The 26496-nt window shown below is 42.9% G+C and overlaps 1 protein-coding gene across 3 annotated transcripts in view; it reads right to left on the bottom strand.

Annotated features, from left to right (window-relative positions):
- Positions 1-26496, bottom strand: part of AOAH (acyloxyacyl hydrolase) — a 168582-nt gene that overhangs the window by 93762 nt on the left and 48324 nt on the right. For all 3 annotated transcript variants that reach the window (XM_040472239.1, XM_040472238.1, XM_040472240.1), the window contains exons 6-11: positions 15807-15866; positions 10571-10641; positions 3990-4050; positions 2863-2933; positions 1908-1956; positions 638-686 (exon numbers count right to left, since the gene is read on the bottom strand). In XM_040472239.1, coding sequence (XP_040328173.1) covers positions 638-686; positions 1908-1956; positions 2863-2933; positions 3990-4050; positions 10571-10641; positions 15807-15866 — 361 coding nt within the window. The remainder of the gene's footprint in view (positions 1-637; positions 687-1907; positions 1957-2862; positions 2934-3989; positions 4051-10570; positions 10642-15806; positions 15867-26496) is intronic.

The raw sequence follows: 26496 nt of genomic DNA, 5'->3' as shown, positions 1-26496 counted from the left end.
TTGTTTGAGATACTTTAGGTATCACCAGGAGCATATTTTCAGTAGTGTGTCGGTGATTATAGGTTTCTCCTAACAGTACTGGTAGCTCAGATGTCTGGGGAATTTGGGCTTTAGAATGCAGAGCTTTTGCTCAGCTATTTTTGGGAACTCTCAATGGCTGTAACTTGGAGGTCTCCCTCAAGTCACCCAGATACGAATCTTTAGCCCAGTTGACACAGGGACTCAGTCAGTATAAGCCTGGATGTCTGACCTTGTAGTCTATTGAGAAGGACATGAAGAATATGAGAAATGATCACCTCTATTTGTTTTCTTATTTGGAGAAGTGCTAGATTTCAGTTACCTTGTACTCTATCCTACAGCCCTTTCTGGCCTGATCGTTATGGTTTCCAATCCCCACATAAAGGAGTCAGTTAAACAAATTCAGTTTTGCTTTTTCTAGATCCATTTTCTCCTGTCTCCTTTTTCTGCAATCTTGTTCATGTCTTTTTCTGATTTTTTCATGAAAATAAAGGTCAAATGGTCAACTTTAAATTGTAGCATCAGGCATTTCCTCACTTTGGGTGGTCTGCTCCCTTCAATCTGACTCAGTCTAGAAAAGTGTCCTGTTGCAATAATCACACGAATTTACAGTTCATACCTTCACAGAACTTCTTCTCATATGGAATTCCATCTTTTGGATCAACACCCTTTAAAAGAGAAATGATGAGATTAGCTCTTTGTTTTAAGATTTATGAGACACATACACTAAGGCCTTCCCTAATGGCTTTAAAAAGTACAAAGGCAAATCGGTGGATAAAACCCATTAATGTCTTTTGAGCCCTTAATTCAACGTAGCAACACTGTGTAAATGAGGTGGGCTTTAAGGAGCTGGGGCAGGAATGAGGAGGGATCCAGAAGCGGGACTAGCAGATTCAGGGCAGCGTCTGGAGTGCTGCAGTGTGACCGCGAGGGGGCGCTGTGGACCCACCGGGTGATGGGGCCACAGGTCAGTGTGTATTCTGCAGTCTCTGAGCTGAACCTCGAAGTGTCCTGACATCTCCACTTCCTAAGGACTGATGCTTCCAGAGCAGCGATTCTCGCCAGGGCTGGATCCCTCCCCACTCCCACCCCCCATGGACATTTGGCAATGTCTAGAGACATGTCACAACAGGGGGAGGGGGAGTGACTGGCATCTAGTGGGTAGAGGCCAGGGATGCTGCTGCACATCCTACCATTTCCAAGGGACCTGAATTTCCAAGACTCCAGTACTTGGTTGGGATTTCTTCTATTGTTCTAATTAATTATGTATTTTCATACTTGATTTTGTATTTTGGTATTCTTTTCCTTCATGAGGACTCTCAAATCCTATATTAGCTCAAGACCTCACAAAACATGGGGCTGCTGCCATTGTTGTTTTCAGGTAAGTGCTTGGCCTTCCTCCTTTCTTCCCTCTTTCTGCCTGAAAGATGAAAATCTGATATTCATAGAGAATTGGGGCACCAGCATTAGATGCCTCAAGAGGTGGGTAGTGGGGTAACTACTGGGGAGTTTCCACCCTGCCTGGCTAGGTTCATGAGACAGAAAAGAAATGGCTGGATGGCGTGGTGGCAGCAAGAGGTTTGCTCCAATAGCTGGGTCGCCATTTGGTAACAGCGTTCTTTATTTAATGTCCTATGACTGAACACAGAATAAAGGGGTTAGCGGTGGGTGATCTTAGACAAGCTTAACGGGGCTTTGACTGAGAGACCCTCAACTCTCATCCCATCACTGACATCATGTGCGATTGGAGTCTATCCTCCTCTTTCAAGTTGCAGAAAAAGATTTGCTTTTGTCTGTCACCTCCTTCTTTAGGTCTGACTAAAGCCAATAGGTTTTTAAGGAGGGCAGAAAGCAAGAGAACAGGGTTAAATTTGAATTTAGTTGCTTACCCAAATGCCATTACAGTTTGAATCCTCATGTACATCCCAGTTATCTGGCCTAAGAGGAAAACATCAAAATTGGTTTTCAGCATATACTTGTTGCTCTGTGAATGTTAGCTGAATGAATGAATGAATGAATGAATGAATGAGTGAATGAGTGCTCAATGAAGTGTCACCAATAGACAACAGGTTCTTCAAAGAGGAGTGACACACATTATTGTCAGTGGCACACAGAAGCCTCCACTTGGCCTTGTTGCCATGATCTTGATTTTGGATATTTTCTGGGCACCCTGGACCAAATCCAGCCTTTTAACAACGGCCTATATTCATGGACCGTGTTGTTGTGGAACAGTGCTGATGGGCAGAGTGAATGAATCTGCCGTCCGCCTTATTTACATAGGCGAAGCCATTACAGTGATGCCTCTAAAATCCCACACATCTGGTAAATTGAACGCTTTGGCTCTGTAATCACAGCTAAAATGAAGATTGGCATATCCCCGCCCCCCCCCCTTTTTTTGGGCATATCCAGTTTTTGAACATCAACCTGGGACTAAAATGTGACATGTGCGCCATTCACAGGACCTCTGTCCTCACTCCTAGGGGGAGAGGCCGCTGTTTCTGGGCTCAGTCCTGCATGCAGAAGGCCAGACACGTGTCCACCATAGCCTGCTGCCTTGCTTCTCTCTCCCACTAGACGGTAAGCTCCGTGAGAGGAGGCCCTTCTGCCATTTTGTTTCCTGCCCAACATGAGGCAGAGTGTTGACAATTAGCATGTGCCCGATGAGCATTTCCTGGACAGATGATGAACGAATGCTGTTCTTTCCTCACCCGAGCTTTACTTCAGTAGGGACAGGGAGGTCCCTTGTCTCTGTATATACAAATCCCCTAGGCTGGGGATGGGATTATGCCTCAGGCCTCCTTTATAGGAGGTAATTTTCCAAATCAGTGACCAGCGGAGACGTACCTCCTGCCCGGGTATGCCATCTTGTTGCTGTCATTGCAATCCCTCCCTCGCCAGTGATAGCCCCTCAGCGTCTGAAATTGAAGAGCACACACAGGAAGGGTCATTTCCACTGTTCTTATCCATGAGGAAGGACAGTCAGAGCTGTCTGAGGGGTACTGACATGTGCAATTTTTAATTTGCATGCAGTCTAGGAACACTAGAGATTACTAAGAAAATGAAGATTAATATGCTAAGACATGCTGTGTGAGGTGACCAGGGCTAATACCAGATAGTGTGTGTGTGAGTGGGCGTGGATGTGCTGTTGGGTGTGTGCCATACATGAGTGCATGGGAGTGTAAGTGTGTGAATGTGTATGTATGTGGGCATGTGTGTACTCACAGGTGCGGTTATGTGGATGCATGCTGCACACACACGTGTATATATGAACATGCATGTGTTCGTGGGTGTGTGTCCACTTCCACAAACAGCAGGAACGTCCAACTCTCTGAACTTTATTAATCACCAATCTTCTCAGCCTCCAAAGCAATTTTTTTTTATTTGGTCAAATGATGAATTGTTTTACTGGACAATTTCAAAATCTCTAGCAAAACTGGCTAATTGTGTGGATTTATTATGTGATTGACCTGCCTTGATCCTTGATTTGAAAGAATCAAGAGTCATGATAATGTCAAACAATGTTTTTGTTTCCCCCATTCCCAGGTAGCATATCTGAGAATCCCACCAACTTTGGGGAGTTACATCTGTTACTTGCTTGTTTGCTTTCACAGCGAACATCCTGATATCCAATGTGCTCGAAGTCAAACATGTACACACTCATAAACACACACACGCACGCTCTAAAAGTAGGCTTAAGAATTTCCCAAATAATTCTCAATACCTTTCAAAATAACTGGAACACCCAGCTGGGAATGGCTTCAGGAGACAAAAAACAGTCTCAGCCTAAGACCTACTCTGATGGTTCATGTATTATTAAGATGACAAAAAAGTCCATAACAATCATAAAATAGTGCATTATCAAATAATTAATACATTCAAATTGAATTCAGTCTTGTCTTATTAAAGGAAAGATATTTGTAGAAAGCAGTACAATATTTAATGAACATCTGGTTACTCTTAACAATACTTACTGGAAAAACACTGTATTTGTCTGAATCTACATCTTTGAATGGCACAGAATTTTTTATAGCTCTAGAAAAAAGAAAACAAAACAGCTGGTGAGCTAAGAAAAAAAAAAGAAACCGTGTTTGTGAAAACAAACAGAGACATTTCAGATATGGCTATGTTGAGTATGTGTGATAGAAGTCCATTCTAAAAATAAAATTAAGTGCCTCCATGATATGGAAGAGTGCCCGCCAAAGTTTGCCAATCTCTGTTCTCCACCTAATTAGAACTATTTTCTCTCTGATATTAATTTGGCCCATATGGGGAAACGAAACAATTGAATCAACATTTTGGAGAACACGGGATATTGAGGTTGAGATGCCCAGAAAAGAAGGAGACTGCATTTTTGGTCCAATGAGCTCAGCGCTACAGATTGAATTTGTGCCATTTTACACATTCTGTGATGGAAGTCTTTTCTTAAAATTCTACTCTTTTAAACCACTAACTCTAAGAATCTTGAGGCGCTTTAGCTGGCAACGTTCACTCCCATTCATGAGCCCGGAAAACCAAATACTCTGATGTGATTGATGACCAAGCAAATTCATGCTAAAGCCACAGATGCCCCCCCCAAGTGAGGGTCTCCCCCTGCGTCTTCCCTACCAAACTTGTCCCAGCTTCTGCAGGGCAAACACCGCTTTCCCTCTCTTATGGGGTAGCAGAGTAGTGCCATCATATGGCAGGCTGAGGCTATTTTTAGAGCCTAGAATGTAGACAGCAACATGATCCTTTACAGGATTTGTTAAATGGTCTTTTGAATCAGCAGTTGTGAGAGCCTCAAGGCAAATGGATTCAGCAAGAGCCAGCACGGAGACTAATTGGTATCACAGAGCCTGTCTTATTAACTCTGGGATGGTGGTCCCACCAGAAGTCTAGGTGGTAGGCCTCTGTAGGTACTTTTTCCCCATGTACATATTTCCCCCATGTACCTCTTGGACAGCTATCGTAGTCTTTAGTTGAGAAAAGAAGGAAACACACACACACACACACACACACACACACACACACACACAGGGTATAGACCCAAACAGTCATATTTTCAGTCTGGGAAAGGTGTTGGGTGAAAGGTCACAGTTAGTCTGCCTCCCTTGCCATCCTGAGGATGAGAGTTTGAAGAAACAACGAGTTGCCTCTAGAATTAGAAAGTGAATTCATTAAATTAAACTTCATCTGCTTATTTTAAAGGCTCAAAGTAACTAACCAAAACCATACTTTCTAATTTTTTTTTATGTTTTTATTTTATTTTTGAGAGAAAGAGACAGAGTCCGAGTAGGGGAGGGGCAGAGAGAGAGGGAGACACAGAATCCGAAGCAGGCTCCAGGCTCTAATCTGTCAGCACAGAGCCCGACACGGGGCTTGAACTCAGGGACCATGTGACTTGAGCTGAAGTCAGACGTTTGACTGAGTCACCCAGGTGCCCCTCAAAACTATACATTCTAGACACAAGGGGGTTGATTGGTCATTCAAAGTAGCATAAACTGCAATTTATATAAACTCCACAATCTCTTATTCATAGTCTCCAATCCAAACAGCTATGAAAACAGTTTTTTTTTAACTTTGCAGAAAATTCATTGGTGGAAAACTTGATCTGAACTGATAGAAGGCAATTCATAGGCTTTACCCTACTTAGTGTGAATATTTATACATTTCACTGCTGAAATACAAATGTGTTTTCTCAGAAGGTACTGAGAGTGTTAGGTGACGTAAGGTATATGCACCATATGTCACTTTTCTTAAAATCCGGAAAATTCTGAATTTCCGATCACATCCGGCTCCAAGGTTTTAGATAAGACATTGTTTGACGCTCACTAACATTACCTGTGCAAAACTGTATCTAAATTTGATACTTCATATATCCTTACAGGTGTCTAGTTGTATGCTGGAACATTCATTCATTCATTCATTCATTCATTCATTCATCCCACAGGCATTTTTGGAATCTCTGCTGTGCACCAGACATGATACTAGATATTAGGGGAGAATATATTTCCAGAAGAGCTTAATGATGGGTAGCAGTAAACAATGCATCAATAGATAACTACAGTATGATGGAGAAAATGCTATAAAGTGTTGTGCACCAAAAGGGAAAACACTTCTAATACTATACAAGGGAGGAAGTGATCTTAAGTTGAGATTTAAAGGATGAGAAAGCATTTTCAAAGCATGTAATTGGGTGAAGAATGTTCTAGCAGAGACGTAGTACAACATAGCAGAGTTCTAGAAGAAAAGTCATAGGAAGCCTCTTAACATAGTTCTGGGTTCTGAAATTAGACTCTCTGGGTTTGAATCCCAGGTCTGCTCTCTACTTGCTATATAACCTTAGACAGATCATTTCATCTTTTGTACCTGTGTTTTCTCATTTGTAAAGTGGGACCAGTATCCGTGTCTGCTTCCTAGAGCTGTGGTAAAGACCAAGTGAGTGGTCCATGTGAAGCGTGAAGATCCATGCCTAGGATGTGGTAAACACTCACAAAACATGAGCTCTTTTTGTTATTTTGTGCAGTGGTAACAGTTATTCCAAGGATAGTTTCTAGGGCTGGGCAAACAGGAGTCAGGCATCTGCTCTTATGACATTTTAGTTTCTGGAGCCATCTCAAATCCAATCCATGGACCCTCTTCAGGTTTTCAGATTTCCAGGGACACAATATTCTACCCAATGGTCTTGTTGGCTGGAGCAGCTAATCATCCACTCAGGGATGAATGTAAAATATATTTCCAATAGAGCCATTGCTCATTACTGCCAGTTGTTGAGCTAGCAGGCTTGATCCAGTGAGCAATTGTAATTGCAGGTGAATATTATTCATTACATAATAGAGTAGCTATTCAAGTTCAAACTCCCTAAAAGCATTTCATGAAACTGGGGCATTACAACAAAAGCAAACTAGGGAGAAAAAAAGTTTCCACATGTAGCTGCCTCACAACTGAGTCCCAGGCGGCACTCCAGGGCTGGGAATGGGTCTGTTTCATATGCATGTGGCTGCATTACACGCGTCCCTGCAACATGAAATGAGAGCAGAGAAAACCAGGAAAGAATACACCAAGGCTCACCTTGGTCGTGGGGATGGGGACTGACATGGTTGGAAGGAGTAGGTCATGGGGAAGAAGGAACAACTAAAAAAGGCAAGGAAAATAATGATGAACTACAGGGAATTAACATAGGATAGGATAGTCTGTCCATGTTTACGTGAAATGATCCATAGGCGGGTTAATGCATGTGGAAATTAAATACAAAGAAGAGATTATTAAGAGGGACTCTCTTGACTTGCCATTGTTACGATAAAAAATAGTATGTAGGCACTGTCAATGCTGACCAGAACAAAACAAAACAAAAACAACAAAAAACTTGATTGTCCCCATGGTAGGTAGTAGTCTGGTATCTTACACAATAAAATAGTGTCTTTTCTTGACTTATGCCCTACTAATTGCAAAGCACTGTGGTAAGTACAAGGATAAAAGTTTTGCTGAGAATGGTGTCCCTGATCTCCAGGAGCTGTGGGTATGTGGGAACCTGATGGGAAGCTGCAGTACCAGAGCTTGATGCAGGAGCAGGCACTGGTGAGCTCAGGGTACTAAGGGCGAGCCCAACGTCTAGTAGCAGAGCTGGAGAACTTCCCACGGTGGAGATACCTCACTGCATTTGGCAGGCATTAGACCAAACGGGATTCGGGCGGGAGAGGCACAGAACAGGAAGGCATTCCTGCAGGAAGGGATTCTATCAAAGGATTATCTAGTAAAAGACACGTAGGTCTTGTCTCTACCACCTGCTCACTGTGCTTAGTGGCTCAGACACTCAGTGTGCTAGAACCTACTTGCTCATCTAAAAGTAGGGCTAAGAGTCAAGGGACAGACAATTGGGTGGCTCTGAGAATGGCCTTTGCAATCAGGCTGCCGATTCAAATGTCAGATTTATTTATTACTAGCTCCATGACCTTGGGAAAAAGACTTTACCTCTTTAGATAGGGGACAATAATGCCATCTGCCTTGTAAAGTTGCATTGACAAGAGTTCCTGGTGCACAGACCTTACTGTCCAGTTATCCAACTTTCAGTTATTGTTATTACTGAGCCACAGGTTGTTTTGAAGAATAAATGAGGCTGCATTTAAATGTGCTTTGTAAACCATAAAGCACTGAATAAATTGTGTTCTGGTGCAAATTATATTCAAAGCACAATGATTTTTAGAAAGAAAATGCACCCTGCTTTTGCTTTTTCATAAAAGAAAAATTTCCCTTTTAAATTGGGCCAGGAAAATCCCTGGCCACAGATGCTCTTGAATTCAATTTTTCAAAGGTGGTTCAATTGAAGAGTTGTCACTTTGGGTCCTGCTGGCCCACGTTTGACATAGAAAATGCAATGATGCCTTCAGCAAGAAGGGGACAGGTGTCTCAATTCAGCAAGATCTAGGCATGATGAAATGACTGGGGACCTGGGGAGCTGGCTGCATCTCAGCCTTCCAGCATTTTCTTTCATGTCTTCTATTTCCCCTCCACTGCCCACGTCCTGGTGCTGTGTCCACCCCTATTCATGAAAAGTCATGTTGATACTGTTTCTGGGACCCAGGCCAGCACTTTGCACAGCTGGCTTGCAGGAGCTCATGTGGGCAGATGAACCAGGAAAAGTTTTTCAACTCTTGGATCTCCAAGAAGCTTTGAATATAGGTCAGAAGATAGTTTTGTCCTCTCCTGGGGAACTTTCACAGCAGAGGGAAGATGTTTAGTGGAGGTAGCTGCCATGAAACTCATGAGATGAAGGATGGAGAAATGTAGGAAAAGTGCCTCTTATTACAGGTTGAATGTTCACAAAGAGTCATGTTGAAATTCTAACCCTGGGTCCCTGTGAATGTGACCTTTGTTTGGAAATAGGGTGTTTGTAGATATTGTGAGTTAAGATGACACCATTAGGCTGGACCCTGATCCAATATGACTGCTGTTCTTATAAAAGGAAAAGGTGGACAAACAGGGGAGATGGCCATGTAGGCTGGAGGCAGAGATTGAGTGTTGCACATGCAAGCGAAGGAACACCAAGGATTGCCGGCTCTACCGGAAGCTAAGAGGCAAACTGGGGCAGCTGGACGGTTCAGTCCATTAAGCATCCGACTTTGGCTCAGGTCATGATCTCACCGTTTCGTAACTTTGAGCCCCGTGTTGGTCTCTGTGCTGACAGCTCAGCCTGCTTCAGATTCTGTGTCGTCTTCTCTCTCTGCTCCTCCCCCACTCACACTCTGTCTCTCTCTCAAGAATAAACAAACATTTAAAAAGTTACCAAAAAAAGAAGCTAAGAGGCAAGGAAGGATCTGACCCAGTATCTCGGAGGCAATCTCAGACGGAGCAGAGTCTCAGAGTAGTCCCGCCAGCACTTTGCTTTCAGACTTCCAGCCTTGAGAACTGAGAGAGGATACATTTCTGTTGTTCTGAGCCACCCAGTTTTGTAGGTATATTATTACAGCTACCCTAAGAAACTACTGTAGCCTCTCAGTCCAGATGTGCAGCCCAATTCATCTCCAAGCCCTCGCAAGGAGAGCCAGGCAGGACCAGATACACCTGGCTGCCGAGAGAAGCTATCTCTTTAAGACTCAGGGTCCTTCGCTGTGAAATGGAATAATAACAATCTCTACGTCATGGAATTGCGAGGACTGGATACTGAAATGTTTGCAGGCTCCATATCCAGCACCTAGAGCAACGTCCGTGTACTATGTGACCCTCTTAGCACACCGTTCCATCTTTTAAAGTTCTGGACAGTGATTCCTATGACACCCAGCACAACCTCAGACTCAGAGTAGAGCTGGGGTATGGGATTTTAAACGGAGACAGGAGGTCATGGGAATTCAGGACAGTGTTTTTGTTGTTGTTGTTTAAATGTTTATTTTTGAGAGAGAGAGCGTAAGCGGGGGAAGAGCGGAGGGAGAGGGGACAGAAGACGTGAAGCGGGCTCTGTGCTGACAGCAGTGAGACCGACGTGGGGCTTGAACCCACAGACCGTGAAATCATGACCTGAGGCGAAGTCGGATGTTCAACCTACTGAGCTACCTAGATGCCCCAGGGACATTGTCTCTGTATTTGCAACCCTGTTCAGACACATCTGAGTCAGAGCCTTTAGGTAATAGGCTGCACCCTGTGATAAAATGGTCCCTTTCTAGCCTCATGAGTGCCTTGCACTAAAGATGTTGGGTCCCTTCCATGACGAGTTGCCAGCCTTGACTGTGTCTTACACAGCAAGGAGGGGCTGTCCCCACATGCAGCACGGGTGTGCACCAGGCTGTCCAGAAGATTCACGGGTCCCAGCCCAGGATAGAAGTCAGGCCTTAAGGTTCAAAGATAACTACTTTGTATTTCCGAAAAATATTTCCGAAAAATACACTACAGTGTATTTCCGAAATGATTTGTTCAGAGCTCATTTGTCCTTTAGTCTCTGTACAAGTCATGAGCAACAAACACTTTCCCCTTCAGGAAGACGCTTTTAACATCTGGCGATCATTTCAGTCACTGGAAAACAGAGACAACCAAAGATGCCATCTCATGCCAATACTTGGGGAGATAGAAATAGTATACATACAATTTAATCTTCTGACAGATCTTGGCCAAAAACGGGAGGGAACAAATATCAGCACTGCTTCTGGAATATTTCTGGAGAGAAAAAAAAAGATGACAAAAAGTTGCTTAGTTCAAGGAATGGCCCCACAACTTGTAAAGGCCCTTCTTCTCCCGCCGGCCCTATAGTCTGGATTTCTGGACCCTCTTTCCTTCAGAAACTGGGTCATTGTATTTAACTTAATTTACTTCTTGTTTCTGTGCCCACACTCCATATTCACTCCGTCTCTGTGCCTTTGTTCTTGCTGGGGGCTCAGCCTGAAGGCTCCCCCTTCCTCACACAGCCAGCCACTCCTACCTTCACGTATCCTCCACCTCTTCCCTAGAGGATCTGGCCCCTCGTGGTCCATCCCACTTGGGCAACAACATTCCTCTCCCTCCTTGTACTCAAGGGCTTTGGGAAAGGGTTTGAAACAAAGAACATTTTCAAATAGAATAAGCCCAGCCTATTAGGAGAGAAAATAAAGACTAATGGGGAGACATGGCTTGGGGAGAAGGAAGAAGGAAGTCCCCTTTCCCTGGGGCGGGGGTGGTGGGCAGGAAGTGGGGGCAGGTGAGGTGTGCAGATGAAATTCCTCAAGCTTCCTGAGCAAGGGATTTCAGACAGCAGTTTCCAGAACTCTCTAGCCGTGGGACAAATTAAAAGCCCTGGCTTTTCACTGGGTGGTACTCTTACAGTGATTGTGGTTTCCATGATGTTTTCCTCAGATGAAAGAAAAAGACAACACGGTAGAAAAGTTAGAAAGTAGCGTTTATCAGTGAAGGAGGAGAGATCGTTGATTTTGCCAGCCTACAGAGTCCTTCAGGTGGCTATGAGTTGTATCAATGGTGTTGGTGATATATTAACCCTGGCAGAGGAGAACAAGGCAACCTCCTTTTCACATTATAAATGAAGTTTTTAAGTATCTTTGTGAAGTTTGCCTAACTTTCTAGGATGAGAGAAACAATCCTGATTGGTGCCTCCATCCATATGCACGACACGGAGACAGAAGAGGCTGTCCTTGTCCTCACGGCAGTCACCGTCTAGTGGGGTGGAGGGGTGAGTATCTCAGCCCTTAGCATGCTTTGTGAGGTTTGCAGGGGTCTAGGCATTAACGTGGCTATCTAGGAACCCAGAGGAGGAGGCAGGAGATGAGCCAGAAGTCAAGTAGGAAGGTAGATGTTCTAGGCTTTGTGACCCCAAGTCTGGTCCACAGACTTGCCACAGGTGCAATGTGTGAGCCCCACCCTGATCCAATTAAGGAATTGGAAAGCCTGGGGTGGTTCCCTGGAACCAGTGTTTGCATAGCTTGCACAAGGTCATTCTGGTGCTCGCTGAAGTCTGCGAACCACTGCTCTAGCTCCTGGCTGATGCAAATGTGATCACCAACCAGGAGCACTGACCTTGTCTGGGAGCTTTGGGAAATGCAGAGTCTCAGGCCCCACAGCAGAGTCCACATTTCACCATGGTCCCAGGTTACTGGAACCATCACCAAAGCAGGAGAAGCATGGCTGCTGGCACAGGGAGCCTCCCACGCGACGCCATGGGAGTATCATCATGCTGGGTGTGGCCCCTCGGGGGGCGGCCGAATGTTTCACCCTGGCTGGTGTGTAGGGAGCCACGAGGACATGGTGAACCATGGAGGGAAGGAGACATTAGGACAAGTCTAGGATGCTGCACTGTGTGTTATCCTGTGGGGAATTCCTGAAGACATTATGCAGAGAGATCACATTTGTATTTTAGAAAGATAACTCTGGGGGTGAGAGGGTGTCCTGGAGGAGGTGAGCTGGGGCAGATGGACCTGTTGGCAGATAAACACCCTGAGGCCTGATCCTGGGGTTTCTAATCTCAACACTACTGCTATTTTGGGCTGAGCAATTCTTTGTTGTGGGGCTGTCCTGTGCCTTGTGGGATGTTTAGCAGTATATCTGGGGTCTAGCCACTAGATGCAAGCAGACCCAAAATGTCCCCAGATGTTGCCAGATGTTCTCAGGGGAGGGGTGGGGAGGACAAAGTTGCCACTGGTTGGGAACCATAGTTGTAAAGATGAAAGGAGGGGGTGGTTGTGAAAAGGAGGGGTGTTTCAAGGTTGAGTCCAGAGACCCGGCTGTAGACAGACTGTCAGACAAAAGCCAGCATAAAATTATACTGAAACATTGGTGGCAGTTTGGAAATAGAGACACATTCAGAGTTCAAAGTCAGGTTGCATTTGAATGTTCGAGCTACATCTTTTAATATTTACTTGAATCTGAAGGCCTTGGTCTAATTAACCTAATGACAAGGTAGATTTTAACACCGATGTAACCAATTCATCAAAAAAAATTATATGGACAGTCTTATAATTATCGCACAAGAGGTAAAATAGAATAAAATGTTATAATTGCACAGCTGTTCACTATCAGAATTCAACCTGAAGGCTTCAGCTGTCTTTGACATTCATTGGGCAGAAACTCAGTCTAGGATGTGGACAATAGATCATGGGGCTTGCCCAGGGACGTCTCCCACCCCCAACCCCACCCCGAACTCCTCCCATTGAGACAGAGGTCTTAATAACCCAGTCCTTTCAGTCCACGATATGGGAAAGACTAACCTCTTCTAATTTACTTGCAAAGAGGAATGAGACAGACACAGAAGGATGTTACTTCTGCAACCCTCCCTTGTAGTGTGCCAGCCCCTTCCTTTCAATTTGAACTTTGCTAGACAGAGGCAAAATGTAGGCTGTGATTGATTCAGCAATGGTTTTAAAATATTGCATCTGGCTGCACGTAATCCCATTTAAGTGAAAGTCTCAATCTGGGCTGTCCCTGGGCACAGGGGTCATGTAGCATCTTCACTTAGCAATCTATTTAAACTGGTTTCTGCTTGTATCTTGAGCTTTTCCACACACCAGGGTGTTAAATGAGTACAGAACAATACACAGGGGTTGAATAAAGAAAAAATGTGGTGACTGGGGTAAACAGAAGGCCAAAGGGGAGAGAAAAACTATTCTTGCATACACAGCCAAACTGAAGTTGAATTTCCACATGGTGAAGTACTTTGCAGCCCTTGCCATGTATTATTTTGCTTGGGTTTAATTGCACTGGGGAGGATGATTCTATTAAGTTGGTAGGTTTTCAATCAGGGATGTCATGTACAGATGCACAGGTCGTGCACTGCACAGTTTTAATATCTACATAGCCTGTGATGTGAATGGTGCTTCCTGAAATTTAGTACTGAGGAGGTCTGGTTGAGAGCTACTGGCATAGTGGAGAAGGTAGGAACTCAGAAGTAGCTAGATATGGATTTAAATGACGGGTTTCTCACTTACTAGCTATATGGAATGAGTGAATTACTTAACATATCTGGTCTTTACTCCTCTCATCTGTAAAATGGGGTTGATAACAAAAATATTATTGTGTATGAATTTTTGTGAGAGTTAAATAAATTGATTCCATAACTCAGGTACTCTAAGCCCTTAGATGCTCAGTTTTCTGCCAGCCTCACTGAGATGCAGATGTTTTCTGGAACATCCCCTTCAACAATACTTAACCTCCCCCCAGTCTAACAGACTGCGCTGAAATGACATGCAACCTACTGTGTGCTGCTTTCTGCATCCTAGCTGGGTCTGCAGGTATGTCAGCTATCACAGTGGAATTAATTGCAGCCAATATCATCTGAGCAGTAATTCAGAGACACTTATTTGCATTTTCTGATTCCTTTTTCCTTGATCGCTTAAGTCCAGAGGATAAATACATTGGAAGAGGTTTTTGAGGAGTTTCGTATTGTTGTTGGGTGAAAAAAAAAAACAAAACTTTTTTTTTTTTGGCTTTTCACAAGGAATTACTGGAATCCTGCTCCATGGATTTATGCTTGCAACTCTGATGACAGAAATGAAAAATTGTAAAATCCTAATTAGCCTTTGAGCTAATGCCAAGGCAGTTTTTGCTAGTGAAGTTAACAACGCCGGGAGAGTAAGTTTCTAGAGGCATGTTGAGAAGAAGGAAAGAAGAACTGTATTGTTCTCTAGTTTTGTTTAGAGTTCTGAAGGTGGTCAAGGGTTTCATGTGGTGTTTCAATTTCTTGTTCAATGGCTTAAGCAGATTAGCTAAACTGGCTGCTGTTAGCCTTTAATTACTCACTGAATTAAATAATGATTGGCAACACAGACATTGTGATTGATTAGTTGATTGTGTAGAAATGCCCGAATAGTGCCATTCACCACGTCTCAGCCTTACATCAAAACCCATCTGCCCCCCATGAGCAGGGTTGCCAGATAAAATATTGCACTGAACATACTTACACTAAAAATTATTCACTGTTTATCTGAAATTCAAATGTAACTGAGCATCCCCTATTTTTATTTGCTAGATCTGGCAAGGCGAGCCGTAAGGGCTTTTCCTCCTCCTTATTTCTGTGTTGCCAAATCAATACCACCTGAGATGTATTGCATCAGGGTGAGTGGCGAGCAAGGTGACGAGACAGAAGCCAAGGACGAGGGCCGGGCAGTGCCTTCTCATCTCTGATGAATGCTTCCTTATTGCCGGGACCTTCAGCCTCGAGGGAAACCTGGTTCTTGAAAGGTTTTCTTTTCTGCTTCCTTTTTGCGTTGGGGCTGATTTGCATTTAGGGCCCAAGTCCCATACTTGACTCCATGATAAATGATTTAAACTAAACATGGTATTGATTAAGTGCTTGGTAAGTTCCAGGCGTGCCACACATCAGCTCTGTTGGTCCTCACACCTATGCTTTGAGAAAGGAACGATGCTGCTGTCTCTATCTTGCTGACAGGAAAACCGAGGCTCAGCTCAAGGGCAAGTATTTAGGAAGTGGAGGGGCAGGAGGATACAGCCTCCTCCAAAATGGTCTACTGGAGAGCAGCACTCCTCAACTCTGAGTCCCAGAGGACTTTTGGCAAATGCAGGAGACAGTTTTGGTTGTCATGACTGGGGAAGGGCGTCATGGCTGCTGGCGTCTAGTGGGTGGGGGGCAGGGATGCTGCTGTGATGTGCAGGAGGGTGCCCACAACAAAGGCGTAACTAGCCCCAATGTCCGGAGTGCCCAGATTGAGAAACACTACTGCGGAAAAAGGGGGAGGGGCTCACCTTCCTACCTCAACCTCACTGCAACAATGGTGGGAGCGGGCTTGGATCTGGAGTAGCCCCTGGTCTTTGGGGCACGCGAGCAGGGGTGGGGGAAGACCGATGTGTCAAGGAGAACAGAGGCACTCTCCTCAGTTGCTTACCACAGCTGGGGACTTCTTGACAATCTGTCTCGCCTTCTCTAGTGTAAATTTCCATGGCTCCTACAAAAACAAAGTTAGACAACATTACGGCTTGTGTCTCATCTTTCCTTTCTATGTCTTTTCCAAAGTTAGGATCTTTAAAGTCTGTAAGTTTGCAGTGAAGAGATTATCCCGTACATTTGTGATAAAATAATTCACAAGAAGGCAATTTCATGCTAATAACCATCTTTATTAAGGGATTTGCTTTGTGCCAGATGCCGTCCTAAGTACTTTGCAAACACGGTCTTATTTAATTTCACAACAGCTCTGAGAGAGATGACCTTTTTATAGATGAGGAAGTTGAGAAGCAGAAAAGCTAAGAAACTGGCTGATGATCGCAGCGCCAGTGTCTGGAGAGACATAGTCTGAACCTCTGCCTGCTGAGCTACTGATGTCTCTAAGTAACCGATCCTTGGGTCCGGAGGCGCCACGGCAGGAGGTGGCCAACGGTGAACCTGCGTAATGCAAGGTAACACCCCCGTCTCTTGTTCACCTCCTCTTCCAGTTCAACATCCCCGTTTTTTCACCATTTCTAGAGCATCCAAGTGCATCTTCTTAGTTTACATTGCAAGTATGAAGAGTTTGCTAACTGTGACCAGTAACAATTGTTATAGAATTCCATTTTTGTAGACTTGTGGGCAGTCTGGGGGATAAGTAGCCCTGGGGGTGAGGGGAGGGGGGGGGGTCTTTGCTCCCAGCACTGCTTCCCAGAGCTTTCGTGCTCCCAACACGTCCTGACCCTGCCACAGTCTTCCTCGTGCTGCTTTCTGTGAGACCTGAGCATGGGTGATGGTTTGCACATCTGGGTTCAAACCCCGGCTCTGCTGTTTATTAGTTGAGCAAGTTATACTCTGAGCCCTTCGGTATCCACAGAGGTCCTTCACATGTAAGAAAGCCCTCTTGTTATCATCTGCAACATGGGAATTGATATCCACCTACCTCATAAGGGTGCTGTGAGGATGATGAGACATCATTCATGTAAAGCCCTAGGCCAGAGCCTTCCCCAGTAATCCCCAGCTCAATAATTGATAAGTTGGTTAGGAAACTTTGGTCTTTCAGCCCTAGATTTCCCCTTATCCTAATCGATAAGGAAGCTGGATTAGGGAAGAGTGTCATGGTTCTTACTGCAGGAAACTGAGGACATTGTCCCTGCATTTAAACAGAAAGAATAGGTACCAGGAGCATCTGGGTGGCTCAGTCAGTTGAGCATCTGACACTTGGTTTCATCTCAGGTCACGATCTCACAGTTTGTGAGTTCAAGCCCCACGATGGGCTCTGTGCTGACAGCACAAAGCCTAATTGGATTCTCTCCCCGCCCCCCACTCTCTCTCTGCCCCTACCCCCTCTCAAAATAAATAAATAGCCATTTAAAAAGAAAAAGAAAAAACAGGTACTGGAATGGGACCTTGGAGGTGGCTACCAGCAGGAGAGGCCTCTTGGGAGATGTGACCATTGTTGCTAATGCATGTTCAGGACTTGTGTCCCTGCTTGACTCTGTTGTGGATTCTTCCCTCCTGGGAGACACCTTCTTCCATTACAGAGCTCCGTAGTATTCTGAAGACCTCAGCCATGCTGGGTGAACGTGGGCAGAGGAATGAACGCTCAGTGTGAACTTGGGTTGGAATGGATTTTCCAGCAGGGGCTTCAGGAAGGAAGGTAGCAAAGCCAGCCACAGCACAGCCTCTCCGGGCTGGCTCTGAAACCCTCTCCCTGGTTTCTGCCCCAAATCACACTCCTCCAGCTCAAGTTCAAAGGATGGCAAACCATGGCTCTTGTGTCAGAGGCAGCAGGACCGCTGACATCTAAGAGCGCATGTTAGCTACTTGAGAAAGGAGGCTGCTCTTCAGGTCAGTCTGGTCACCAGGACGCTCTCGTAAAATGTATGTTTCTTAAAACATTGAAACGCTAACGTGTCGGTTGGTGAACAATAGTGCCCCCGAGCCCTTGAGTGTCCCCACCACAGGTCTGGTCGTTCAGCCTCTCCCTAGGACTCCCTAGACTTCCTTAGGATCAGTTCACAAAGGGTCAAAGTTGTGGTACAGCCTTATTGGCACCTGCAGACTGGGCTCCATCACCACACCCAGCGTCCACTCTGATCGGCTGACAACAGGGACAAAACAGACCATTGAAATCCTCACTTTAAAAACATAGATGCATGAATGCAATTTTGGCTTTTTCTGGAAATTCTGACAAATCCTGGAAACTCTCTGGAAAGTCAGCATCTCGGGCAGAGATCTAATCATCTCGGACACTAGATCTAAGTGCAAGTTTCTGTTGTGGTGCCATTTCTTGGCTGCTCTCATTAGCCTAAAAGTCATTCTCTGCGATACTGAAACATGCTGTTGGTGCCCCTCTACCTTAATTACATGCCCTCTGCTTCTCTGCCTTGGAAATACCTCTTTTGTTCTAAAGCCCAGCTCAAGCCTAATACAGTCCTTGCTACATGCTAGGCGCTCAACACATATGGAAATAAAAAGTGAAAGAAAATAGTTATGATATTATGTTAACCCAGGAAAACAGGCTACTAGATTTTACATGCACAGAAAAAAAGTCTTGCAAAGAAATTGGCCATCATACTTGTGAGTGACAACTCTTTCCTTTTGGTTCTTTCTTGTGTTTTCTAAATTTTCAATAATGAGCACAAATTCAGCAATAAATGCTTTGTAAAGAACTCAATATATGTTGCCCTGTTTCTTACTGAAACAAAACAAAAACACGCTTCCAGCATAGAGATGCAGTGAGGACCCTGGAGATCTGGTGGTGAAGAGACATTCCTGATCTCCCAGAGTTGCCAGTCTGGTGAGGAGACAGACCAGGAATGAGCATTGCAAGTGCAAGGGGCCAGAGAGATGGCGTTGGCAGAATCTTCATAGGACAAGCCGCTTGGATCCCCTTCAGAGACGTAATCTGAGTTTCATCCAGCTCAGTTCTCTGAGGGGATCAATGTGTAGTGAGGGACAAAGACAATCAAGCCAAACAAACAAACAAAAAGCCAAGTGGCAAGTGCTTCACCAAATGCCTTCTGACCCCCTAGTGCTGTGAGTGACGATGCTTCTGGGGTTGCCCCTGGGAGCCCGAGGGCAGGTTCATCTAGACTGGCTCAACCAGAGCACCACTTTCTTCCACAGTTCAAGTGCACAAATGCCAACACAGAAAAGAGAATCTAGATACCAGGCCTGATCTTTTTCCCCCAGAAGAAAATGGATGTAAGGATTCAAAGACATTTGGAAAAGCTCATTTTTTGCTTGTCATTATGATAGGCAAATGGGCAAATTGTTAGCAATGTGCAAATGAAGATAATTGCTATCTTTCCCCGGTAACCTTTAACTGTTGGCAATGTACTGCTTAAGGCATCGTTTCTAAAGTATGAGGACCACTCTTCTGTCCTCTGAAAAATTAAAACTCCAGAATGCAGATGCAACTGTAATTGGGGGTTGGAGAGAGAACTTGGGAATAGATGGTGAGCTGGTTATAAAACTTTGCTGGTTGGAAGCCATACTGGTGTTTATGACTCGGCTAGAGCAACCTTCTGAGGCATGGGCAGATTCTCCATCAACAATGAGGGGCTTGGTTCTGAAGTGCTCATTTGATCCCAAAATTTTTATGGTTAACTCCTTCCAGTTTCTCATTACTTTCTCCCTCTGGTTATAGTGTCCCCCTTATTCCCACTTCAAATTCCCTTCAGGGTCTATCTAACATCCTCATGAGTGGGTTACCGAGGAGGCCCTCACATAGGCTTACAAGATATAAGCCCTCAGCATGGGAGCTTAGAATCTGAAGAACCATGGATATGTATATTGGATTTCTTTACTCAAGAACTTGGAAAATTCCAAGGATACTATGGCATGGTGTCGTAGTAGGCTACAAGAACAGAGAGGCTGACCATCTGCAACATCATCAGAGCACATAGGAACACAAATCTATGGTAGTTCACGGAACACTTTCGTCTAGAATGATTTAAGTGTTCCTCCAAACCAGAGCCAGCCCAAAGTCTTCAGACAAGAGGAGAGGCTTGGTAACTACTGATCTTCAGTGGAAGATATTTAAATATATAGTAGGTCATGGTCTCCGTTGTTATTTTCTATTTGAAATGCATTTGGACTCTAGAGTGTTTGTGGGTGTGAATGCTAGCTTTGCCATTTACTAGTTGTGGGACTTTGGGCAAGGTACTTAAGCACTCCAAGCCTCACTTTCCTCATCTGCAAAATGGGGATCATAACAGCATTTGCGTGTGTGACTATTGAACAAAATAGTACTTGGAATAGTGCTTTGCATATAGTAAGCATGGCATTAGTGTTAACAATTGACATACTTATTTTGGGTTGTTATGCCACCAACACATAGCTGGAAAAATTACAGTAATTACAACATCAGCCTCCAAAAATGTATGCTATTGTTTCCATGATCTTGAAAGCCACCCTGAGAGGAAAGCATTATTTTTCCCTTTTACAGATGAGAAAACAGAGAGGCTACATATTGTAACCATGGTCGTTCTGCAAGCAGAGCTAATGGTACTGAAGTCTCTAGGCTTCAACTCCTTTCCCACCATTGCCACACCGTTTTCTAAGAATGAAATAAGCCCAAAATTTTAACACAGGCAAGGAAATTTGACTTCTAAGGTTTCATTGAGGCTTAAGGGAATGGCAAGGGAAATTCACATGGAATGTGGATGGTTTAACGCAAAGGATCACATGGTCAGGGGGAGAACTGATTCTGTATACCAGGGACCTACGCACCTGCGGTGAAACTCATGTACAAGCATAACAGCCAGCATGTGACTGATAGTGAAAGAGAAAGAAATAGACGTTCAGTCAGTCATTGCTTTGTGCAATCATTCGTTCTATTCATTCATTCCACAAACACTTATTGTTTGTCTATGTTGTGTGACATATTACATACTAGGGATGTAATAGTGAATGAGACATAATCTTCTCAACAAGGGTGTTATAACCTGGGAGAGAAGATCGGAAATAAAATGTAATTAGAATACAACGTACCAAGAGTTAAGTAATAATTATTATTATTCCTATTTTATAGATGAGGTAAATTAAGTCTTAGAGTGGATAAAGTTCAAAGTCACAGAGCCAATGAGTGGCACAATCCAGATTCAGTTCAGACCCTTTTGGCACAAAACCCATGCTTTTAATCCCCCTCTGGGGGACGTTAATAGGTATGCTAGACAAGAAAGTTGTTTTAAGTTAAAAAAGTTTGGGAAATCTGCGAACTAAATACTCCTCTGAGAGAGCCATAACACACATTAGTATTTTCAAGGCTTTCAGCCACTTTGTGGTAAGAAGTACTATGTAGAAAAGCATTTCCCAAACATTTAAATGTTTCAGCCAAAGCATAGCATTGTATTGTCTACGGAGGGGAAAATGTAAACAAGATAGTGTACCGGGGATTCTCCAGAATTCAGTATAATTTCTCTTGACATTTTGGGAGTATTGGTGAATTGGACAAGACACATTCACTAATTGGGTCTTCTCAGGTTTTGTGATGTTAAAGAACTAAATTCTGGTACACTTAGGAGTGAAGGAAATAAAGAGAAATAGTATTTTTAGGCACAAGTTTCTACCGTGAATAATTTTTAGTGATTGTGTTCTCCACTATCAATTATAGCAGCAGATTTAAAAATTACAGAAAGTGCCTTTTTTTCACTTCACACTTTTGACAGCAGTGACAGGTTCCCACAAAGGAGAAAGCCCCTGGGAAGTGAAACGAAGATTTTAGATGCATGTTTTTTATTGTCCAAGAGCAGGCATTATGCAGGGGTGGGGAGGTGTTGAGGGTGGGGGAAGATCACTGATCTATTCGGATCTTTTCTAAAAGTTCATTAGGACAGGTTTTTCCACACCTCTAAATTTAATTGTATAAGTTGATTCACAAATGGAGCCAGATTTGAGAGAAGCTATCTCCAAGGATTTGACCACCCACTGGAGGCAGTGAGTACATAAATAACTGCCGAGTAAGGCAGACTAGTAGAGCCAAGAGAAAGGGGGGAAAAGTGCTTTGAGGTGACTTCAATTCAGTAAAAAGACAAAGGCAGGAAGCTCCTCTGTTTGTAAGGTTTTATCAAATAGTGTCATATCTGGCTTTTGGGTAGGATTTGCTCATCTATTATTGTATCTACATTCCGCTGTATCCTACAGTGGCTATTTTCCAATATGTAGGATAAGGCACACCAAAGCCCAATTTGATTTTCATGTTCTGACAATTCCCAGCTCTGAAGGGCATTTATGATTTCTAGATGTGTGGAAAGAATGAAGTCAGTTCATCCCACTTTCTTCTTCCAGGGATAAGAGGGAGGGAAGGAAGGAAGGAAGGGAGGGAGGGAAGAAGGAAGGGAGAGAGGGAGGGAGGAAGGGAGGAAGGAAAATGTAAAAGAAAAAGCCACTATATTTAAATCCATTCCCTTTGATCACTGAATATCTCTTCCTCATACTCATTTTACCATTAGCTAAATGTTTTTCTTTCCTATTAGTACCATCAATATATTTAATCATACTATCCACATCCTTTCCCCAAGACAACAGCTTTTTAAACAGCATTATTTTAAATGGCACTCTTCCCATCCCAGTATTTTTTCCCCCTGGCATTATTTTCATTGATTTTACCACCATCACCTCCAGCAGCATCAATGCGCACAGACAGAGGTTCTTTCTTCAATGCTGCCACGTCTGTGCCCAGGCATTGTCTATGCTGCATCTCTACACTTTATACCAACTCAGCCAGGCAGGGATTAAGAGTTCTCATCCCACTTTAGAGATAAAAAGTCAAAGAGCCAGTGCTGGAATTGTCCAAGGCTTCACAACCAACACTTTTGTTTCATTTTCACTGTTTCTTCCCTAGCGTCTGTGTATGTGAGGAAGCTCTCCAGCGCTAGACTCTATGGGCTGTTCTTATTACAGGAAATTGTCCTACTTTTTAACCCCATGATTTCTAGCAAATCATTGGGTTAGTTAGATAGTGAGTGTGGTTCAATCATTGGGTTGTTTTAGACCAATTGTTTTGCAACATAATCCATCATTATTATTGTTGTTGTTGTTGTTGTTGTTGTTGTTTGACTATTATTCTGTTTGCATTCAGGTTGCTAGATAAGTCTTGCCCAAGGTTTCACAATTAATTTGTGTTATTTTTCTACTTTGCTTAAAGCAACACAAATTTACTATTTCCTAGCGTGGAGGTCAGAAGTCTGAAATGAGTCTGAGGAAGCTAAAACCAGGTGCCAGCTGGGCTAACAGTCTGTAGTTTCCAGGGGGAATCTGTGGCCTCCGCAGTGTCTAATGGCTGCACCCCCTCCTTAGCTGATGGCCTCATCACTCTACTTCTGTTGTCATATTTTCTTCTCACATTCTGACCCTCCTCCCTCTCTCTTATAAGGAAGGACCCTTTTAATTACATCAGGCTGATCCAGATAATCCAGGATAATTTTCCCTCATTTACAGGTCTTTAACTTAATCACACCTGCAAAGTCCCCTTTTCCATGTAATGTAACATTCACAGATTCTGGGGATTACGACGTAGACCTCTTTGGAGGGGGAGCATTGTTCTGTGCACTATAGTGTTCATTCAACACATACTTATTAAATGATTAATGAGTACAGTGAGTTGTGCTGGGCTTTGGGGAAATTGCAGGGAACAGCATGTGTTTGGGGAATAAAACAGCTAGGTTATCTGTTCTCATGGAGTTTATATCTTAGAGCAGATGTTAAACAATAATTTTATAATTATGTAGTGTAATGTACAATTGTTTGATTATAACTGTAATACATTCTTAAAGGAGGAGGTATGATGAAAGATAAGAAGTTTGGAGGGTCTGGCTTAAGTTAGGGCATCAGGAATAGCTTCTCAGAGGAAATGACTTGTGAACTGAGTTCTAAAATGGGTGACTAATTAGATGAAGATGAGGGTCAAGAGTGGATATTGGGAGACCACTGATTAAAACCTTAATATTTAACATATCTTTCAGAACTGTTCGAATTCACTAGCCTTTCTTTTTCTTCCTTCCTTTCCTTTCTTTGTTCCTTCCTTCCTTCCTTCCTTCCTTCCTTCCTTCCTTCCTTCCCTCTCTCCTTCCTTTTCTTTCTTTCTTTCTTTCTTTCTTTCTTTCTTTCTTTCTTTCTGTCATTAACTTTTCTTGAGCTTAGGGAAGAAAGAACCATATGATGAAAAAAGAAATACTTATTTTTAAAAACTTTTTAAAGTAGGCAAAAAACACTTTCAAATCTTGAATACCATATAAGGATCTTTCTTAGGATCATTTCTTCTACTTATCAGAAAAGGAAATTAAAAAAAATTAATGTTTATTTACTTTTGAGAGAGAGAGAGAAAACACAAGTGGGAGAGGGGCAGAGAGAGAGGGAGACACAGAATCCGAAGCTGGCTCCAGGCTCCCAGCTGTCAGCACAGAGCCCAATGATGACAGGGGCAAGGCCGGCGGAGGGGGGGGGGTGAGAAGCAGTGGAGGAGCTAGAATTCAGGAGCTTGAGATCATGACCTGAGCCAAAGACTCAGAAAGGGTCATTTAAATTTGCATTATTTCCGCTATATTTTGAAGATTTTTAAGGTCTCTATGAGTTTAATGACTGCCAGATTAGTCTTTAAGCAAGTCTAAGTAAATAAATTCTCCAAGATTCCTAATATGGGCTTACACCAAAATGCAGCATGGAATCTCTATCAGGATACCGTGAAACGCCCAGAGAAATGATTCAACAGTAGACCGTACATCCAAGCACAGCATCTAATGCCTTCCTCTGTTCTCTTAGAGTTTTAATCCTCTCAGTCTTCAGGGAGCAATTTAATTTAGTGGCCTCTGATATTTATAGCCTTTCTGTTTCTGCGATAATTTCTTATCTAATGACCTTCAAAGGGTTTTGTAGAGGCAAAAGACATAAGAGATAGTTGGAATCTCATTTAATTTTCACTTTGTTAATTATGAGAAAAGGATCAGTATTTCCTCCTACAATTTTGGTTCTTTGATCTTCTTTTTCTGTAAACTAATTGTTTGTGGACTTTTCTCGACTTTTTTTCTTTTCAATTTTATATAAGCTCTTTGAATTATGGAAAAATAACTTTGTGTGGCATATTACAAAAACATGTTCCCAGTTTACCATTTTTTTAACTTTGTGTATGGCAGGTTTTTTATTAGTCACATGTATTCATATTTCCCTTTGCAACTTTTGTGTCACAAATTACAAATAAAATTGCTTAGATTTTTCTTCTTTTATGGTTCCATTTTTAATGATTTAGACTTTAATTCATTTGGGATTTACTTTGCTATAAGAAATAAACATTGAGCTTAAGTTTTATTTCCAAATGGCTGGTCTTTAGTTCCACTGAGTGAATAAACTAGTGTTGCACCACTGATCTGAATGTTATTTTTATCAAAAACAAGAATGTGTTTGGGTTTATTTTTAGGCAGTATATTCTGTTCCTCTTTAGGCTGACTCTTCCACATCTAGAAGGCCATATTCCCCTGTCATTTATCTCATTGTTCAAAATCTCCTGAGATGTTTAAATAGGAATTTTAAAAACATTGCCAAATAACTCCACAACCGACAATTTGCTTGAATATTGATTTCTCCTCTGTAAAATTAGGATAATAAAATAAGCTTGCAACTGTGTGGAAGGACTTTAGATGCTATATGACAAGTACCTAGGCCAGCTTTTGTTATGTGTGTCACAACTTAAATTGTGTTTGCCATTTCCTTTTATTTTTCAGCCCCTAATGTGTGTCTTCACACAATGGGGGCTTAGTAAAGGTATATTGCAAGAATAGAAGAATGACTGTGTATGCCTAAAAACCTATCATTTCACCCAAGACCCTTTTGACCCTAGTACCATTTCTGATTTCAGTTGTCAAAGATATGATTGTCTTCTGGGCACAAATATGGGTTTATTAAGGGAGGTAGTCTGCAAAACTTTATTAACTCTTCATGAGTATTGAGGTAGTACACACACAAGAATACCCTGAAATTGTAGGTTACTCTTTCCCTGGAATATATGTTCCTTTCACAAGCAACATTTGATTGTCTAATAGTTTGCCAAGTCACAGTTAAAGATCAGCCATCATTCAAGAAGGAACTTTCTTTAACCTGAAACTGATGATCACAAAAATGGCTTCTTTATTATTTAATATTTTGTTTTCCCCTAAGCTTGGACATGTGAGAAAACACTCATATTATACAAAGTTATGATGGAGAACAGAGGAAGAGCAAATATAAGCTGGAGAGGTTGACCAGACAACCAAATAGGAAGAGAAGCTTAGTTATTTCTATTTAGTTTAGGCTTTGAGATATTAATTTGCTAGAATTGTCCATGACAGTAGCCATGGAGGCTCCAATGTAGTGATGATGACAGAGGAAGTAATTTTTTTCTCTTGTTTCCTTGTTTTTCCTTTTTTTCCTATTAAACTGAGAGCGCTGAATTTATTTTTAAATTCTGTAAACATACTCCTCCCCCCAAAAAGGCAAGTCATAATTATAATGTTGAGAGGATAAAGGCAGACTTTAGAGACTTGGGTCTTATAAAACAGAGATGGAGTAGAGAAATTTACCTAAATACACACACACACACACACACACACACACACACACATACACACACACACACCACCATATTGGACAAAATGGGACTCACTCAAAAAGTTTGG

Source organism: Herpailurus yagouaroundi, unplaced genomic scaffold (genome assembly GCF_014898765.1).
Source record: "Herpailurus yagouaroundi ecotype Mexico unplaced genomic scaffold, PumYag 100, whole genome shotgun sequence".
Classification (NCBI taxonomy): domain Eukaryota; kingdom Metazoa; phylum Chordata; class Mammalia; order Carnivora; family Felidae; genus Herpailurus; species Herpailurus yagouaroundi.
Note: the sequence above shows the minus strand (reverse complement) of the source record. Positions and strands in the feature narration are given on the sequence as shown.